The 21,053-nt window shown below is 40.0% G+C and overlaps 1 protein-coding gene across 4 annotated transcripts in view; it reads left to right on the top strand.

The window, feature by feature from the left end:
• Positions 1–21,053, top strand: part of usp45 (ubiquitin specific peptidase 45) — a 178,373-nt gene that overhangs the window by 92,298 nt on the left and 65,022 nt on the right. For all 4 annotated transcript variants that reach the window (XM_080192658.1, XM_080192659.1, XM_080192657.1 and 1 more), the window contains exon 8: positions 800–930. In XM_080192658.1, the coding sequence (XP_080048784.1) occupies positions 800–930 (131 nt within the window). The remainder of the gene's footprint in view (positions 1–799; positions 931–21,053) is intronic.

Raw genomic sequence — 21,053 nt, 5'->3', positions numbered from 1 at the left:
AAAGTAGCTTTCAGCAGCTCCATTGCCTATTGTCAATTGTTTGTACTTCGAACCGCTCATCCAATCTGCCAATAAGCTGTTCATAACTTTTCTCATTTCTTTTGCACACAAATTAACTTGCGCATTCCAGTGAGAGTTGTTTCCAGATTCTTTTTTCAGTAGTTTGATGATCATTTATGAACCTCAAAGCCGACATGTCATGACCTGGAAATGTTCCCATTTTGTACAACAGTCAAAGGTTTATTTGCACCTAGGGTCTTCCTTATTTTTGAAAAACAGCTTGCAGATTTCAGCAGTTTTACTTTACTTTGAAAAGCCATTCAGCCTTGTGAGCCATGCTGGTACATGAAATTAGTTGATTCCAATGTCTTGTCAAATTATAACGAACTATACAGCAATAATTTATATTCTTACAGTAGATGATGGGAGAATGTTTCCCCAGCTATGGGACTAGGGGCTACAATCTCAGAATAAGAATGAAATGAGGAAAAATTCCTTTACAGAGGATCTTTGGAACCTTCTACCCAGAGAGCTCTGAATATTGGGTACTAAGGGAGTTAAGATATTGCGATTTTGCAGGAAGGTATAGCTGAAATAGAAGATCGGGCATGATTATATTAAATGGCAGAGCAGGCTCATAAGGGCTGAATGGCCTATTTGTGTTTCTTATATTCTCCACTTCCAGTTTAATCAAATAAAAAAGATTTGTTACTCATTGAATACTTGTACTTTACAATGCAGGTAAAAATGAAAGTCCTGCTATTACACTCACAGATGATTCTTTTTCATTTATATGCAGGACCCATTGATGGTAATACTCCCCAGTCCTGGATCTTTGACCTCAGCCGTGTACTTATTCCTTCATAGTATGAAAGAAGCAGGAAAAGGACCATTGGTTCCAAGAATACTTTTCAGTCAGTTATGTCAGAAGTAAGTGTATCCGCGAAATAAGAACTAGGAGCAGGAGTAGGCCACCTGGCCCCTCGAGCCTGCTCCGCCATTCAATAAAATCATGGCTGATCTTCTTGTGGACTCAACTCCACTTACCCGTCTGCTCACCATAACCCTTAATTTTGTTACTGTTCAAAAATTTGTTTACCCTTGCCTTAAAAACATTCAATGAGGTAGCCTCAACTGCTTCACTGGGCAGTTGTGTGAAGAACATAGAACATTACAGCGCAGAACAGGCCCTTCGGCCCACAATGTTGCGCCGACCAATTAAAAAAGCAATGACTCTTTAACCTAAACCAATCCCTTTCCATCCATAAACCTATCCACGGATCTCTTAAACGCCCCCAAACTAGGCACATCTACAACTGCAGCAGGCAGGGCATTCCAATCCCTCACCACCCTCTGGGTAAAGAACCTACCTCTGACATCCGTCCTATATCTACCACCCCTTAATTTAAAGCTATGCCCCCTCGTGCTAGCTTTCTCCATCCGAGGAAAAAGGCTATCACTGTCCACCCTATCTAAACCTCTAATCATCTTATATGTTTCAATAAGGTCCCCTCTTAGCTGCCTTCTTTCTAACGAAAACAACCCCAAATCCCTCAGTCTCTCCTCATAGGACCTTCCCTCCATACCAGGCAACATCCTGGTAAACCTCCTCTGCACCCTCTCCAAAGCCTCCACATCCTTCCTATAATGTGGGGACCAGAACTGCACACAATATTCCAAGTGCGGACGCACCAGAGTTTTCTACAGTTGCAACATGACGTTGCGGCTCCTAAATTCAGTCCCTCTACCAATAAACGCCAAGACACTGTATGCCTTCCTAACTACCTTATCTACTTGATTCCCAGCTTTCAGGGATCTATGTACACATACACCTAGATCCCTCTGTTCATCAACACTATTCAGAGTCCTACCGTTAGCCCTATACTCTACACATCTGTTATTCCTGCCAAAGTGAATTACCTCACACTTTTCCGCATTAAACTCCATCTGTCACCTCTCGGCCCAGCTCTGCAACTTGTCCAAGTCTCTCTGTAAACTATGACACCCCTCTTCACTATCTACCACTCCTCCGACTTTGGTGTCATCAGCAAATTTACTGATCCACCCAACTATACCCGCATCCAGATCATTTATAAAAATTACAAACAGCAGTGGCCCCAAAACAGATCCCTGAGGCACACCACTTGTAACCGAACTCCATGATGAATACTTTCCATCAACCACCACCCTCTGTCTCCTATCTGCTAGCCAATTCCTGATCCAATTAACTAAATCACCCCCAATCCCATACATCTGCATGTTCTGCAGAAGCCTTCCATGGTGAACCTTATCAAACGTCTTACTAAAGTCCATATATACCACGTCAACTGCCTTACCCCCATCCACCTCTTTGGTCACTTTCTCAAAAAACTCAATAAGGTTAGTAAGGCACGACCTACCCTTCACAAAACCGTGCTGACTATCTCCAATCAATACATTACTCTCTAAATAACTATAAATCCTATCCCTAATAATTTTTTCTAAAACTTTGCCCACAACAGAAGTAAGACTCACTTAAGTCTATAATTCCCAGGGAAGTTTCTGTTCCCCTTCTTAAACAATGGGACAACATTCGCTATCCTCCAATCTTCTGGCACTATACCTGTGACCAACGACGACCTGAAGATCAGAGCCAGAGGCTGTGCAATCGCCTCTCTTGCCTCCCAGAGAATCCTAGGGTAAATCCCGTCCGGCCCAGGGGATTTATCTATTTTCAAACCCTCAAGAATATCTAGCACATCCTCCTTATCAACTGCAATACTATCCAATTTACAACCCTGTAACCCAGTGTTCTCCACAGCTACATTTATGTCTCCCTGCGTGAATACTGAAGAGAAATATTGGTTCAATGCCTTTCCAATCTCTTCCGGTTCCACACATAACTTCCCACTGCTGTCTCTAACTGGCCCTAATCTTGCCCTAACCAATCTTCTGTTCTTAACATATCTATAGAATGCCTTAGGATTCTCCTTAATCCTATCAGCCAAAGTCTTCTCGTGTCCTCTTTTAGCTCTTCTTAACTCACTCTTTAACTCCCTCCTAGCCAATCTAAAGCTTTCCAGTGCAAGAAGTTCCTCCTCAACTCAGTCCTAAGTCTTCTTCCCCTTATTTTGAGGCTATACCCCCTAGTTCTGCTTTCACCTGCCATTGGAAACAATTTCCCTGCTTCTATCTTATAAGATTATGAAGGGATTAGATATGTTTCTAGTAGATCTCCCCTCATTCTTCTGAATTTCAATGAGTATAGCCCTAGTCTACTCAGTCTCTCCTCATAAGCCAACCCCCTCATTCTCCTCAACACCCTCTCCAGTGCCAGTACAGCCTTTCTCAAGTAAGGAGAACAAATCTGTACACAGTACTCCAGGTGTGGCCTCACCTGCACCTTATACAGCTCCAACATAACCTTGCTGTTTTTAAATTCCATCCCTCTAGCTATGAAGGACAAATTTTCATTTGCCTTTTTAATTACCTGCTACACCTGCACATCAACTCTTTGAGATACCTGCACAAGGATGCCTAGGTCCCTCTCCACGCAGCATGCTGCAATTTTTTTACTATTTAAATATAGTCCGTTTTGCTGTTATTCCTACCAAAATGGATGATCTCACATTTATCAACATTGTACTCCATCTGCCAGACCCTCGCCCACTCACTTAGACTACCTATATCCCTGTGCAGACTTTCAGCATCCTCTGCATACTTCTCTTTGCCACTCATTTTAGTGTCATCTGTGATTTTTGACACACAACACGTGGTCCCCAACTCCAAATCATCTATCTAAATAGTAAACAATTGCGGTCCCAACACATCCCTGAGGCACACCACTAGTCACTGATCGCCAACCAGAAAAACACCCATTTACCCCTTCTCTTTGCATATATTTATTTCCTAACCACAATCTGCAGACATTCAAAGTTGTTAACATTCAACAAATTACCTTTTTGTAAGTGTAATCTCTGCAATATAAGCATTGTAGCAGCCCATTTATGCACTAAAAGGTCCCAAATACAGAAAACTAGACATGTTATGAGTTAATTTAATTTTAATTGTATTTGAAGAAGGTGTGTTGCTGGGATGCTGGGAGAACTGCTTTCAAACACATTGGATGCAGCAATGACGATGGGCTTTGACATCAATCCAGCTGTAACGCTGAAGTCAGTGCTCCAGATGTACCCCACCTCTAGCCAAGCTGTCCCAGTACAAATACTCTACTGGCTGTAGTCATCTCAAGCACAAAGGAAGATGGTGATGGTTGCTGGATGCCAACTATTTCAGTACCAGGACATTGCTGTAGGAAGTCCTCAGCACAGTGTCCTATCTCAACCATCTTCAGCTGCTTCATTAATTAATCTAACCCCCCATTGTAAGGTCAGAATTGGGAATGTTTACTGATAATTGCACGGGGCTCGATTCCATTTGTAGCCCTTCCAATAATGAAGCTATCCATGTTTGCATTTGTTAAGACTAGGGCAATGTTCAGGCTTGAGCTGATGCATACCAAGGAGCGTTTTCACTACGCAAGTACTAGGCAATGACTATCTCCAAAACAAGCCCGATCACCTCCCCTTGACATTGAATGGTATTGCTATTACTGAATCCCTGCCGTTAACATGTGTAAACACAGTAAAAAGTCTGGCAAGTAACCATTGACCCTGAAACCCAACCGGAGCAGCCACATAAGTTACATTTACTACAATGATCTAAGAAGATTGCTCACCACCTCCTTCTCCCTAAACCGAACCCTTGTTAATTTTTCTATCATCAGCCAGCACATCCCTACCATCCACATCAAAAGAAGTTACAAGTATTCATTGGTTTATATTTTATAGTCCAGTTCACAGCATTGTACATCAGTATTTTTCAGTTACTACTTTGTTCAACAATTGTGAATTTTTTTTGCATGTGTTCATCACGATCTTAGCTGTCTGAGTGTAGGTTATATCTTCTATTTTGTTTCACTGTGACATTCAGGGCATTGATTTTCAGAGGATAGACTGAGGATGTCAGTGCAGTCTTTTGAAAAGCAAAGTACAGAAGTTAATTCTTTCTTAGGCCTTAAGAAAAGTTCCATTAGTGCAAGAACATTCAAGTTTCTGCTTCTACTTTGTAGCATCTAGAAATCTTGGGATTGTGATAGCATAATGAGAGTCAAATATTCTTGAATGTGAGGCATTGCTTTTTGAGGCACAGCCACTTAATATTCTCCTAGATGCCTTCCCTACCTTGATCCTCTTCCAAGCTTTTTTACGCACCTGCATAAAGTTCAGCCTTCCTTCACCCCATCTTCTCCAGGAGTGTTCTATGCCCGATGGTGCAGCACAAAGGAGGCTATTGACCTGTCATATCTTTGCCAAACTTACATTGACAGTACTTTGAACTTGAAAATCTCCCTTGTCTCTAATCAAAACATTAAAGTAAACATCATTTAGGACAATTGTAGTAAGCCACTCTTATTAGTTCAAGTACCTTGCACGTTGCCTGATACTATAGTACATCCTGTGCCAGTCTGAGTATGTAAGATTGTCTTGCATTTCATGAGTCAATAACATTTAATATAATTGAAAAGTCTGAATCAGGACATGGTATTTCATGATTGTCAGTTGATAGATTTATGAAATTGCAAAACGAATTTTCAGATTTTTTGTTACTCAGTTAAGTACTTTGGCTGTGTTCCCATATAAAGGACTCTACGTATGTTAGCAGAGTACTGAGGTGGCATATGGACACAGATTGAACAGCGCTTGCTTGCCCTGCAGGACTGCATGCTTCTTGGGGCAGAAAATTTCCACAGTGGCAAGCTGTAGGTGTGTTAATTGTTGCACGTTGTAACTCACTGACAGAATCACCTGTAGAGACAGCTGGCACAGTGAAATGTAAAAGGAATCAATAAAGTAAGAAATCGGGTGTGTATTTTTATATTGTGTCTATTTATATGTGTATAAGAGAGATTCTCCATTTGGATTTATCATTTTCAGAAGAGCTGAATTAATGTGTTTTTCATATTCTTCATATGGTCAGCTTTTTACCATTTATATAGATGATCTGGAGGAGGGAGCCGAGTGTAGGGTGTCGAAATTTGCTGATGACACCAAGATTGGGGGAACGGCAAATTGTGCGGAGGGTGTGGAGAGTCTGCAGAAGGATCTAGATAGGCTGGGCGAATGGGCCAGGAAATGGCAAGTGGAATTTAATGTTGGCAAGTGTGAGGTGGTCCACTTTGGTAGGAAGAATGGTAGGAAGGACTATTACTTACGGGGCGAAAAACTGCAGCAGGCGACGGTGCAGAGGGACCTCGGGGTCCTTGTGCATGAGTCGCAAAACCCAGCTTGCAGGTGCAGCAGGTGGTCAGGAAGGCAAATGGGATGCTGGCCTTCATAGCGAGGGGGATTGAATATAAAAGTAGGGAGGTCTTGCTGCAGCTGTATAGGGCATTGGTGAGACCGCAGCTGGAGTACTGTGTGCAGTTTTGGGCGCCGCACCTGCGCATAGATATTTTGGCCTTGGAGGGAGTGCAGAGGAGGTTTACTAGGCTGATACTGGAGTTGAGGGGGTTGAGCTATGAGGAGAGGCTGAATAAACTGGGCTTGTACTCGTTAGAGTTTAGAAGAATGAGGGGAGATCTCATTGAGACGTATAAGATGATGAATGGGATGGATAGGATAGAGGTGGAGAGACTCTTCCCGCTCAAAAAAGACAGTAGGACTAGGGGGCACAGCCTCAAGATAAAAGGGGGGCGGTTTAGAACGGAGTTGAGGAGGAACTTCTTCACTCAAAGGGTGGTGAATCTCTGGAATTCTCTGCCCGTTGAAGTGGTGGAGGCTGCCTCGCTAAATATTTTTAAGACGCGGGTTGATGGGTTTTTGATAAGAGAGGGGATTAAGGGATATGGGGAGAGGGCGGGAAAGTGGAACTGAGCAGTGACAGATCAGCCATGATCTTATTGAATGGCGGGGCAGGCTCGAAGGGCTAGATGGCCTACTCCTGCTCCTATTTCTTATGTTCTTATGTTAGGCAATGTCATGTAACATAAAAACACAACCAAAATTTAAAAACTATCAGTTTACAAAACACAAGAACTTACCTTTAAGGAAGACCTTTAATGCAGAAAACATCTAAAGGCACATGATATGAGCAAACTTGGACAAGAAGCAACATTGAATCAAATGCAGAAATATTAATAAATTTGTTTTATAGACTCAGATGTGGAACTAATACTGCTACTTCTAATTTTGTTTTTCCTGCATTCTCTTGTATGCTTTTAATATTTTAAACCTTTTCTTTCAAATGTTTAATCCCTCTGAAATGTTGTGATATATCATGGCTTCAAAAGCCACTTGTGTTGATTTATTCCACATACTTAAAACCCTTAATTGCTTGTTGGAAAAGTAATATGTTCAAGGACAATTGATAAATAAAAATGTTATCTATACATTTCCTACTTCTTGCTGTAAAATTAATTTTGAACTAGATTTAATAGAGAGCTATAAATTGCTGTTGACTACTAATAATCTAATGTTACAGACAGGAGGGAGAATAATTTAAACAGCCCTGATTTCTCCTCCCACTATCAGTTGGTAAACAAAGATGTTTTTGATTTTCAATTCCCCCCTTTATTACACACAACACAGGAAAGGGGTTTTGCAATGTCTGTGCCTTTTGCATTCATTCAGTAAAAGGAAGATAAGGGAAAGAACTAGATACATGATAATACCATGATAAAAGTATGAGCTATGGTTTTGTGAGTCCAGAGTTCAGAATCAAAAGTCTTCATGGCGTATTCCTTTGGCGAGTAGTTGGCAAACTGCTTCAGGGAGATCTGACTTTTCAGAAGTAAGGACTTCCGTGATGGGAGAAGACATGTAGAGTTGAAATGTCTTGAAGGCACAAGTTTCAATGTTCCAGTAGTTCACCGTGTAGATGACAGCCAGGCAATTTACCTGGACAGCACTTTCTGCTGCTACCTGTCAGATGATAAATGATGACAGAGATGGGTTGCTACTTGGAGACTTGATTCTTTTAAGTAAAGCGCTGAAGATGGGATCCAAAAACTTCTTAATTCAAGAAATTCAAACAGCTCAAGTCCCTATCATGTAACAGGTCAGTTTTTGATTGACTAACAAAGACACTGGTTGAAACCCATTGTATTTTGGAGCGGGTAATGATTAGGCCACTAATACCACATTGGCGATTGCGAGTCACAGACAGCTGCCTTTGATTATTGCTGGCTAGGTACAGACATCTTGCCTACTAAACCATTGTGTTGGCTTGCCTGGAATGTTTATACAAGATGAGGTATTTACATACAGGAGATACGCTCCTAGAAAATAGGAGCAGGAGTTAGATTTTTGGCCCTTTAACCCTATGCCATCATTCAGTATGATCATGGCTGATCATCTAATTCAGTAGCCTGATTGCGTCTTCCACTCTCCCCACATCCTTTTGATCCCTTTTGTCTTGAGAGCTATATCTTAACTCCATCTTGAAAATATGTTTTTGGCCTCAACTACTTTTTGTAGTAGCAAATTCCAAGGCTTAAAACTCTCTGGGTGAAGACATTTCTCCTCACCTCAGTCCTAAAAGGTTTACCCTTTATCCTTAGATTGTGGCCCCTAAATCTGGATTCCCCCACTATCAGGAACATCCTTCCTATCTTGTCTCTAGTCCTGTTAGAATTTTATAGATTTCCGAGAGATCACTCTTCATTCTTATAAACTCCAGCGAAAGAAATGCTAACTGACTCGATTAATCCTTGTACATCAATCCCCCAGGAATCAGCTTAGTAAACTTCTACAGCCAGAACATCCTTCCTCAGATAAAGTTACCAAAACTACACACAATATTCCAATTTTTATTTTCCCAATATATATTCCAATATATTGGGAAAAAAACATCTCTGCCCCTGTATTCGAGTTCTCTCACTATGAAGGCCAACAAACCATTTACCCTCTTTGCCACCGGCTGCACGCGCATGCCTGCCTTCAACGACTGGTGTACAAGGACACTGAGATCTCATTGCAAATTCTCAATTTATAGCATTCAGATAATCTGCCTTCCTCTTTTTGTTGCCAAAATGGATAACTTCATATTTAACCACAATGTACTGCAACTGCCATGCATTTGTCCACTCACTCAGCTTGTTCAAATCACACTGAAGCATCTCTGAATCCTCCTCCCAGCTCATCCACCCAGCTTTGTGTCATCTGCAAACTTGGAGAATTTGCATTTAATTCCTTCATCTAAAATATTAATATAGATAATGAATAGCTGGGGTCCTAACTCTGATCCCTGCAGTACCCAACTAGTCACTACCTGCCATTTGGAAAAAGACACATTTATTCTTACTATTTGTTTCCTGTCTGCCAATCAGTTTTCTATCTATCTCAATACGTTGCTTGCAATTGCACTCACGTTAATTTTACACATGGAGCTCTTAAGTGGGATTTGTCAAAAGCCTTCTGAAAGTCCAAGTGAACCGCATCCACTGGACCCTCCTCATAACTTTATTAGCTACATCCTCAAAGAATTCCAGTGGTTATGTCAGACATGTCCCTTTCATAAATCCATGCTGATTCTGTTCGATTCAGCCACTATTTTCCAAGTGCTCTGATATAAAATCCTTGATAATGGACTCTAGAATTTTCCTTACTACTGACATCAGTCAGCCTGACTGATTTATAATTTTCTGTTTTCTCTCTACCTCCCTTTTTAAGCGTTGGGGTTACATTAGCTACCCTCCACTATGTAGGAACTGTTCCAGAGTCTATAGAATCTTGGAGGATGACCACCAATGCATCCACTATTTCTATAACAACTTCCTTAAGTACTCGAGGATGTAGCTTATCAGGCCCTGGAGATTTATTGGCAATCAATCCCCTCAATTACCCCAACACCATTTCTCTACTAATACTGATTTCCTTCAATTCCTCCCTGTCACTAAATCCCGTGTTCCCCAATATTTCTAATTCATTTGCTTTCAAACTGCTCAGAAACTTCCAGACACCAGCATGTGTCCAGCTGCAACCATTTTACCAGCCCAACAATTGACTATTTTGAAGAAGAGAAAAATAGAATAATTTTATAAAGGAGCTTTTTTGACAGGAATATATACGTATGTGTGTCTGTATAAATATATATATTTTTTCTTGTCTCCTATCTGGGAGATTAATATTAATCTAATGTTACTAACTGCTCCTTTAAAATAGTTTTTTTAGATTTTGCAAACCTCTCAAACCAAGTATTGATTTTAAACCAAAAATAATTTACAATTTTATATAGTGTGAGAAAGGGAAAGGAATATCAAGAAAATTATGCAGTTCTTAGTCAAAGCTATGTAATGGAAACAGTCCATGTTTTTGTGCGTTTAGTGTGTGCATATTTTTCCTTCATTAATTAATGTCATTTCTTCCTTCTGTGCAGCAAGGACATCTGCTGCCTAAGGATCTGAGAGTGTAGCAGTGAAAGTAACTAGTATCTGACATCAGCTGAGCAACAGTCTTGCTTGGATGACATCCCAAGCTAATAATCTTTTCTAATTGCCCAGCGGTGTCTTCCACTTGGGACTTTTGCCCTTAGGAAGAAACCTACAGTTGTCAGCAACAGTGCTTTCTGACCACATGACTTGAGAATGTGACATTTAAAACAATAGCAGCCTAAATGTAGGCGTATTTATTCCTAGGCAGATATTTTCCTTTGGATTCAGTGCTCCAGTTGTCAGTTTCATGGCGTTTATTTTGTAGCTGTATTTTCAGAGAATATGTTTGTTATACTTGGAATTTACTATTCGCAAGAGATATTCTAGCTCATGTGTGTTAATTAAATTGTGATGTCATAATATATACAGAAGATATCCATGTATGTGAGTGACCAAATCATATCATTTCTACTCAAATTGCCACCGGTCCAACACACTTACTAGCTTCAGGAGACTGGGGATAGTCAGAAACGAAATCTGATATAAAACTGGCTTTCACATGTTTTCCTAACTTATATTCCTTCTGTGTTCAATAGAAATGTATGCAATATGTACAGTTGTTTTAGTACAGAACTTGAATATTGCTGAAAACGGAGACTTGTTGCCAAAGCCTTTTGCCTTGCACTCATCAGGATAAATGCAAGAATGCCAGATTTCAAATGATCACAACAGTTTATACTCCAAGGGAAAAGGGTGCTAGTTGAATGACAGGTTAAACAAGCCATTCCATGCTGCTGCTATGCAGCAGCTATTTTCTATTATAAAGATGTTGCCATTAGTCCAAGAAGATGTTCTGCCTACCACACAATTGAGCAACTTTGTGTATGAATTTCAGTGCTGGTGCAATGTTAGGTATGTAGGCTGTTTGTTCCAGCTTTTGACTGATTGAATCAAATGGCATATTTCTTTGGTTGTTGTTGATAGGCAGACTACAGATATACTTAAACAGCCCACAACCACAAAGCTAAAGTGTATGCTGTTGGATGTGATTCTGCAATTGGGCAGCACTTGCTGAGTAACCTGTGTGTGTTAATAGCTACGCTAATAAGCAATTTGAGTTAATCCGTCAAACTTGTTATATGGCTCATTTATGCTTCCTATAGAGGGCATGCATTCATACATAGGGACCTGCTCTCTGCTAACAAAAGGAAAATAATTTGAGCTGTTTCTTGACTTCTAAAATTCAGGGAGCTCCCAAGAAATTTTTGTCTCCCAGAGTCAGGGGTGAGCTGGAGTTGAGAACACTGTCTCCAGAAGCAGGTCTAAAGTGACAACTGAGGTGTACGAGTGGCGAGATGACCTGGTTATAAGGTCTATCTTGGTTTGCTGGGATGGTATCCTCAACCTGCACATGATTGTTTAGCCTCCATAGCCCTTATCCCTGATATCCACACTACTCCCCATACACCTTCATGTCTCCTCGTGTCTCCTTATTTTCCCCAGTTCTATTCCCCCCCACACATCTTCCGTATCTGCTCAGTAGCCAATATGTATAGAATGAATGAACAATTGACAAGTTTTTGAAATGCTCCTGAAACTGACAAAATAAACAAACATTATTTGAAAATCTCCTTAGAAAATAACTTCTCATTTTATAATCCCATAAAAGTGACAGTCAACCACAGCCACACATACTATCAATGATAAAAGCTTTAATCCTCTTAACATATCTTAATCTTGTCCAAATAAACAAGCATTAAAAACCATATTTACAGAAGAGAATGACTTACTTCAACTTAATAAAGCTATCAAAACAAAGCTAAACCTCCGTGCAATGTAGATAAACAGACCCCTGCTGAGCTAAGTGCATTAACAGTTCTTGAAACCCAGTCAAGCTATTGTAACAAGGAGCATTTCAAATGCTTCAGGTAATGGTAGGGCTATGAAAGGACATGAGGCAAAGCAGATATGGGATATTCCTAGGAGGTATGAGGGGACATTGGCAAGACCCTTAAAATTTACTTGCCAATAGGTTCCACCCCCACAGCAGGTTCCCCCCAAGGTCCACATACTGATTAACCAAGTGGGATTTCCACAGCCTTCAGGAACCCACCCTTTTGGGAAAATGCCGTGGAAAAGGAAATTTGAATTTCCAGCAGGGATTTAAATTATGAACCTGCGGTCACTAGGTGCATGTTGAGTCACTATCTGCCACATTTTTTCAAACCAGGAAAAATGGCAGGAGCAGGAATGGCCTGAATTTGTGACTTGCATGTTTCACATTTTGGCCTTCCAAGGCGGATTTGCTGAGTGAAGGGAGGGGAAAAACTGAGCAGGGTAAACAGCTCTGTGCAAAGCAGAAAGTAAAATGTGGTGGTTATCCTTCACTTTTAATTAAACTTTATAGAAAGTAAATTATATAATGTACATATGATATTAGGGTAGAAACTGGTGTCATGAAATAACTCTATTTTACTTTAGCATGTTAACACAGTGGAGAAATGTAATCATTCCCAACACAAAATTAATTTTCGATGGCCAGAGAGATTTCTCCAAAATAATTATGACCTTGGTGTGCATTTAAAAACCAATTACACCTCATTCAACAGGATATAATTGGTTTTTCAGCAAGATTAAAAGCATAAGAAGACAAGTTCTTTTCAGTTAAGAATTTTTTTATTTCAAATTGTCAGTTCAGTTTATTTTATATACCTTTATGGAATGTAGGCATTGTTGCCTGGGCCAGTATTTATTGCCCTTCCCTAATTGCCCCAGTGAATATGGTGGCAAGCTGCCTTCTTGAACCGCTGCAACCCATGTGATGAAGATACACCCACAATGCTGTTAGGGAGGGAGTTCCAGGATTTTTACCCAGCAATAATGAAGGATTGTGATATATTTCCAAATCACGATGGTGTGTGGCTTGGAAAGGTGATGGTGTTCCCATGTATCTGCTTGTCCTTCTAGATGGTAGCGGGCCATGGTTTGGAAGGTACTCATGATGTGGAGATGTCGGTGTTGGACTGGGGTACACACAGTAAGAAGTCTCACAACACCAGGTTAAAGTCCAACAGGTTTATTTGGTAGCAAAAGCCACTAGCTTTCAGAGCACTTGCTGCTCCTTCGTCAGGTGAGTGGGAGGTCTGTTCACAAACAGGGCATATAAAGACACAAAATCAGTTTACAGAATAGTGGTTGGAATGCGACCATTCCAATCATTATTTTGTAAATTGAGTTTGTGTCTTTATATGCCCTGTTTGTGAACAGACCTCCCACTCACCTGACGAAGGAGCAGCTAGCGCTGTGAAAGCTAGTGGCTTTTGCTACCAAATAAACCTGTTGGATTTTAACCTGGTTGTGAGACTTCTTACTTTGGAAGGTACTGTCAGAGGAGTCTTGATGAGCTCCTGCAGCACTTCTTCAAGATGTTACACACTACTGCCACAGTGTGTTGATGGTGAAGGGGTGAATGGTACTCCTGCTACAGACAATCAGGCAGGCTGTTTTGTCCTGGGTGGTGTCAAGCTCGTTGAGTGTTTTTGGAACTGCATTTGTAGATGGTAGGCCAGCTTTGGGTAACAGGAGGGCCCTTACTTGCCACAATGTTCCTAGCCTTTGAACTACTCTTGTAGGCACAGTATTTGTATGGCTATGCTAGTTCTGTTTCTGGTCAGTGGTAACCCCAGGATGTTGTTATATGTGATTTCTCATTGTTTTCAGTCTGCAGGACTTCAACAGCACACCCTATGAAGAAGCATAAAATCATTGACAGCAACTTCTGAGTTTCTGGATTTGGTTTCTGCACGTGCACAGTTAGAAGTTGGTATCGGTTTCACGAGAATAGTAGTGCGATTGCTGACGATTTTGCTGTCAATACTAGTCATAAGTCAGGTCATTATTATTTCTTAGTACTCCCAAGATTAAGGCAATGTTCTGTGTATTGTCATGCCATTTACTGTTTTGTATAAACAGTAAAACATTTTAGCAATACAAACATGCTTAACAGTTCCAAAAATAGCCAGATTTTACAGATAGTTATAGTTGAATTTGTTGGAACTTTTCAATCCTACGTTGTATCTTGTGTGTCTGGACAATTGTACATATATTATTGAAAGGAGCAGATTTATTTTTGCATTAAAAGATGCACTAGTTTCTTTAACTCATGAAGTTTGTATTTCATTAGTAAAGCTAAAATATTGAATTATTTCAACTTAACAATCTTGTTGTCTGTGGTCCAGTTTGCTGAAATTTCTTTGGCTAAACCTGCAATCAATTCCAAAACACTCAACTCCAAATGTTGCCTATTTTATATGCAATGTATTGGGTATTAATTTTAATACCTGATTTAACAATCTCTCCCCACTTGTGCTTTCTCTGAGAAGAAAGTTTATATTTATTTAAGAGAATACAAATTCAGTGAGAATCATCTTGGTATCTTGAGTGTGCAAATAAATCTTTCCCAAAGATCCATAAAGAGTGCTGAGATTCATGAATTTAATGACATTTTATTTTGAATGGAACCAGCTTATGATGGTCATGTGAACTTTTGAAAACTGTACTTTAAAAATTAGTCAAGCAGACCAAGATGTAAATTACCACAGTTGAATTACTTTTCCTTGAATGGACATACACAATATGAGACAACTTGTGAATTTACACCTCCTGTTGACTAATACTTAATAAAAACTCTAAAGCAAAAACTTTGCAGACCATCAGCTCAACCGTAACAAAGGTGTAGAGAAAGCAATTCATTGCTAGAAATTATGAACAGCCACAATTAAAACCCCTTTGTGTTGCAGTGACTTCTAACCTTGAATGAATTTGGACGTCCAAAACCAACTTCAGATCACAAATTATTTTAATCCCAGAACCAGGGAGGAACAGAACAATGTGCAAACCAAAATGAGCCATCCTTCACCAAAAAAAAGAGCTCTGCCTAACAACCAGTCAATCCAGTGAGAGAGAGGATCTAATTTGTTTTCACCTGCAAAGCTTTACTTCGACAAGACTTGACCACAACTTTGGCTGGAGATCCAGAGGCTTATAACTTCTGTGCTCCCAAAGAACCATGAGACAGAATCAATCAAGGCCTGTTACAGATACATTTTTAATGGACTGAGATTTGGATAGGGCATTTTCTTTTGGGAATAACCTTAATGCCATACTTTGTATCTGAATTAATTTTTGCTGTACTTACATCTACATGCATGAGAGAGTGTGTTTAATTTTGTTTACTTTCAGTGGGGTGAATTAGCGTTATCTTTTTAATTCAGACTTACTCGGAAGCCTGCTTCATATTTATTACTGAAAATCACAACAGAGGTTTGAAATACTTCCTCTCAAACACATCTTGTTGCAGATACCTGAGAAGTGAGAAGAGAGGGGAAAAGTTGGCCCATCACTTCTCCCTGTCTGTAACACTGGAAAGAGGAAAAATGTTGTCACAATGGAAAAAGCTCTGAATGGAGAAGTAATTTGTGAAATCCTGTATAATTCTATTCTCATTTCCCTGCTGCTCAGTTTGTTAAGACAGTTAGACAGATTTGATAGTGATGATAATCCCAAAATGTGGGGGGATTAATGGGGAAATGCATGGCACTATGGGGATAGGGGAGGGGGAGTGGCTGGGTGGGTGGATCTGAGTTGATGCTCTTGGAGAGAGCCAGTGCAGACTCGATTGGTCAAATGGTCTCCTTCTGCATTTTAGGGATTCTATTCTATGACAGTGAAGAAGTCTAGTAATTATGTATTGTCCTATCACATCAAATTCTAATGTATTAAAGTACTTCAAATGCAATGAATTGAAGTGCAGTGATTTTAAAGACAAATCTGTCTTTTAATACACAATAAGATCTCACAGTTAACAGTGAAATGCAAGTACAGCTAATCAATTTTTGGTGATTTTTAAGGATGAATAGCAGAAGGATCCTCCTCTTTGCAGATGCAGTAAAATGTGGATAAATGTGAGGTTATTCACCTCAGTAGCAAAAATAGGAAGGCAGATTGTTATTTGAATGGGTGTAAACTGAGAGAGGTGGATACTCAACAAGACCTTGGTGTCCTCATGTATCAGTTGCTGAAAATAAGCATGCAGGTACTGCAGACAGTAAAGAAGGCAAATGGTATGTTGGCCTTCACAGCAAGAGGATTTGAATATAGAGATAGGGATGTTTTTACTGCAGTTGTACAGGGTGTTGGTGAGGCCACATCTGGAGTATTGTGTGCCATTTTTGATGTCCTTGTCTGAGGAAGGATGTCCTTTCTATAAAAGGAGTGCAGTGAAGGTTTACCAGACTGATTGTAGGGATAGTAGGTCTGTCATATGAGGAGAAGTTGAGTTTTTAGGATTATATTCACTGGCATTTAGAAGAGGGGATCTCATAGAAACATAAAATTCTAACAGGGTTAGACAGGGTAGATTCAGAAAGAATGTTTCCCATACAGTGAGCGAGTTCAGAACTGGAGATCATAGTTTGAGGATAAGGGGTAAAACTTTTAGGACTCAGATGAGGAGAAATTTCTTCACCCAGAGAGTGGTGAAGCTGTGAAATTCACTACCACAGAAAGTAGCTGAGGCCAGAACGTTATGTGATTTCAAGGAAAAATTAGATATAGCTCTTGGGGCTAAACGGTCAAGGGATATGGGGGGAAAGGGGGATCAGGATATTGAATTTGATGATCAGCCATGATCAAAATGAATGGCAGAATAGGCTCGAAGGGTCAAACAGCCTACTCCTGGTTCTAGTTTCTATGTCTTTTTCTGATTCATTTTGGTAAATGCAGATTACACGGTCAATGGCAGGGTTCTGAGGAATGTGGAGGAACAGAGAGATCTTGGGGTTCATATCCACAGATCTCTGAAGGTTGCCACTCAAGTGGATAGAGCCGTGAAGAAGGCTTATAGTGTGTTAGCGTTTGTTAACAGCGGGTTTGAGTTTAAGAGCCGTGGGGTTATGCTGTAACTATACTGGACCTTGGTGAGACCACATTTGGAATATTGTGTGCAGTTCTGATCACCTTACTATAAGAAGGATGTGGAAGCATTGGAGAGACTGCAGAGGAGATTTACCGGGATGCTACCTGGTTTGGAGTGTAGGTTTGTGAGGAAAGGTTGAGGGAACTGGGGCTTTTCTCTTTAGAGTGGAGGAGGATGAGAGGCGACTTAATAGCAGTTTATAACATGATGAGGGGGATAGATAGAGTGGATGTTGCAGAGATTATTTCCTTGGGTGGATATGGCTGTTACTAGGGGGCATAACTATAAGGTTCACGGTGAGAGATAAAGGAGGGATATCCGAGGTAGATTCTTTACTCAGAGTGGTTGGGGTGTGGAATGCACTGCCTGCTGTGATAGTGGAGTCAGACACTTTAGGAACTTTCAAGCAGTTATTGGGGATAGGCACATGGAGCACACCAGAATAATAGGGAGTTGGATAGCTTGATCTTGGGTTTGGACATAGCTTGGCACAACATTGAGTGCTGTACTGTTCTATGTTCTATGTTTGAATATGCCTTAATACCTACAATATACATTGTATGTATCTGGCAGATAAGTCTTCAGTTTAATATCTTATCTGAATGACAGCTTTCATAATGCTTGTTGTGCATGCCTGGATTATGTTCTCTGGCAATTTGAATCTACAGCTGCTTGACTCGTATGCATCTTAATAGTTGCAGTATAAAATTTGCCAATGGTTTCAAGCTAATTTGCATGGTAAGGAACAGAAGTTAAACAAGATACAACGAAGAACTAAACCTATTAGGCACATGAGTTTAGGGCAGGAAGAAGAATTTTAATATACACATATATAGATGTGTGATAATACCTGTTGGAGCAAGCCCAAAGATGTAAAAACTCTCAACAATGGATGGAAAATTAAAAGCATCTAGATGGTTTATTTTATTTCAAAGACTGTGAGTGTCGCTGGCAAGAGTATCACCCACCTGTAATTGTCCTTGAGAAGGTAGTGAGGCGTCTTCTTTAACTACTGCAGCCCATCTGGTGTAGGTACATCCATGGTGATGTGGGAAGGAATTCCCAGCATTTTAATTCTTCCAGCAATAATTGAAGATGATCTGGGCATTCTCTTGAGATTCATGTATACAATTTATATGAAATATACCGATAAGGCTTGTTTGGACTTTTATCAATTTTTAAAAATAGATTGATCCATCCATAGAAGGATTCATCATGGGAAGTGCAGACGTAGTCAATGCATGGGAGGCTGGTTTGAGTGATGGACTGTGCTTCATTCACAACTCTTTGTAGTTTCTTGCAGCCTTGGGTAGAGCAGGAGCCATACCAACCTGTGATACAACCATAAAGAATGCTTTCTATGGTGCATCTACAAAAGTTGGTGGGAATCGTAGTGGACATACCAAAGTTCCTTTCGTCTTCTGAAAAAGTAAAGGCATTGGTGGGCTTTAACTATAGGGTAGGCATGGGAGGGGACTAGGACTGGGTTTGATCTGGACACCTAGAAACTCAAAGCTGTTGACCATTTCTACATCATCCCCATTGATGTGGACAGGGTCATGTCGTCCACTTTGCTTCCTGAAGTCGATGACTATCTCCTTAGTTTTGTTAACATTGAGGGAGAGATTATTGTCATTGCACCAGTTCACCAGATTATCTTTTTCCTGTACTTCATCTCTGTAGTGAGTCATTGTTTGAGATCTGACTCGCTACAGTGATGTCATCAGCAAATTTGAAAATCAAATTGGAGGGAAATTTGACCACAGTCATTGGTGTATGCAGTGTGTAAGATTTGGTGATGGTAAAACGTTGAAATCTGTAAAAAGAATAGTAATTATGTGTAAAATAGCAGGGGTAAATCACTTTATCAGCATTGATGTAAGCCTTCCATTAGTAAGGTCTGAAAGAGGTTGAACATGGAGCATGATGAAGATTATTTTTGCGAGATCTGTAGATTTGTCATTTACAAGTTGGAACATTATTATCCTTTAAGGCCTAAAAGGATGCAGTACTGGATGATGAAGAAGTATTAAGGGTAGCAGGTGATAGGGACTTAACGGAGAAGAAACAAATAATTATCAAACCACATCAACAGTTTGCACATCCAGCTTCTTCCCTGCTGCCATCAGACTTTTGAACACCTTGTATTAGTTGATCTTTCTCTATACCCTAGCTATGACTGTAACACTATATTCTGCACTCCTTTCCTTCTGTATGAATGGTATGCTTTGTATAGCGTGCAAGAAGCAGTACTTTACACTATATACTGATACATGTGACAAATCAAATCAGATCTCCCGATCTAAAGGTTCTTTAGAGAATGCAGGGCTACTGGGTGGGGATTACATTAGACTTGTCGAGGACATTAGTGAAAAATGTGGCATTTGTAAAAAGTACAGAAGAACACCATCGTGGCCAGTCGTGAGTGTTCTATTAGTAAGAGACTTGAATGAAACCATAGCAATGGCCCTCAAAATATGGGAGGAAGAAAAATAAATTTTTCTTCTACATTTTGTAGAAGGAGCAACTTATTCTGTTACTTGGTATTTATAATAAAGGCAAAATGTTACCATAAGCAAAATAATGGAAAGATGGATCAGAAGAGGGTTGGGAGCACCAGCTGATGGACAATGGAGGAGAATTCAGAAGTATCTGTGAAAATTTGAATATTGTTAATTCACACAGCATCAGAAAGTTCTTTTAACAGTGGGATTTGTAAGAGAAATCATACTACGATTTACAAAAATCTCCAAAAGATTTTAGCTTACTAACAGAATTCTGAATTGATAACTGCTATTGTGAGGGCAGTATGTGCAAAGATCACGCTTCAGATGGTTGGGAAGATTTCCCCCATCAATTAAGTTATGGCAGAAATCCAAAGATCCCTCCCATAATGTGAGACCACCCTTGGCTTTGGAGGAGACTACCATTAGTTCAGTTTCTGAAGAACATTTGAATGTTATGCATGCGTGGAGAAGAGCATTTACTAAGGTGGAGATTTTAGAAAAAATCAGGAGAGCTTTGCATTATTGAATCAGGCTATTGGAAATTAATTTCAAGCCCAGGGGCATGGTGTAACCATTACAGAGAAGAACAAAAAGAATGGAAAGGCCAAGGAAATTTTATAGGCACTGATGACAAAACTATATTGTGCAACATGCCAGCCAAACAATTAGTATATTCCACATGGCTTACTGGCACTGATTACACACTGACAGAACCAGAACAGATGATGGAACCTGAAGATGACTATGCACTTCACTCACACATGTACTGGATCTTTACAGACAACAGATCGTGGCATACTATTAGGCGAATTGAGACTAGACCAAGTGGTAGTGAAGATCAGAATAGGGCCATTTATCACAAAGATCAATTACCGAACTCAAAGGAGGATCTGAACATTTGTTGCACATATTTTGTGTCATTGTTGCCAATAGCTGAGATCCCAGTTGAAGGGAACATGTCAAAAATACTTAAATCTGGAAGAAATGCACAACTGGTTTATTAGTATTTCACCTAGCTGCTGCTGGATAAGAGGAAATAAGTACCCTAGTCCACATCTTTGGTACCTGTTCTATGGCTCAAGAATGTTGAACATTGGTTCTTCTGTTTCTAGGAGGAAGACTGTATTTTTATTGTGTTTTATTAGTTTAGGCTTCATTT

Source organism: Carcharhinus amblyrhynchos, chromosome 7 (assembly GCF_965287045.1).
Source record: "Carcharhinus amblyrhynchos chromosome 7, sCarAmb.v2.hapA, whole genome shotgun sequence".
In the NCBI taxonomy this organism is placed as follows: Eukaryota; Metazoa; Chordata; class Chondrichthyes; order Carcharhiniformes; family Carcharhinidae; genus Carcharhinus; species Carcharhinus amblyrhynchos.
The sequence above is the reverse complement of the archived record's forward strand: the minus strand, read 5'-3'. Positions and strand labels throughout refer to the sequence as shown.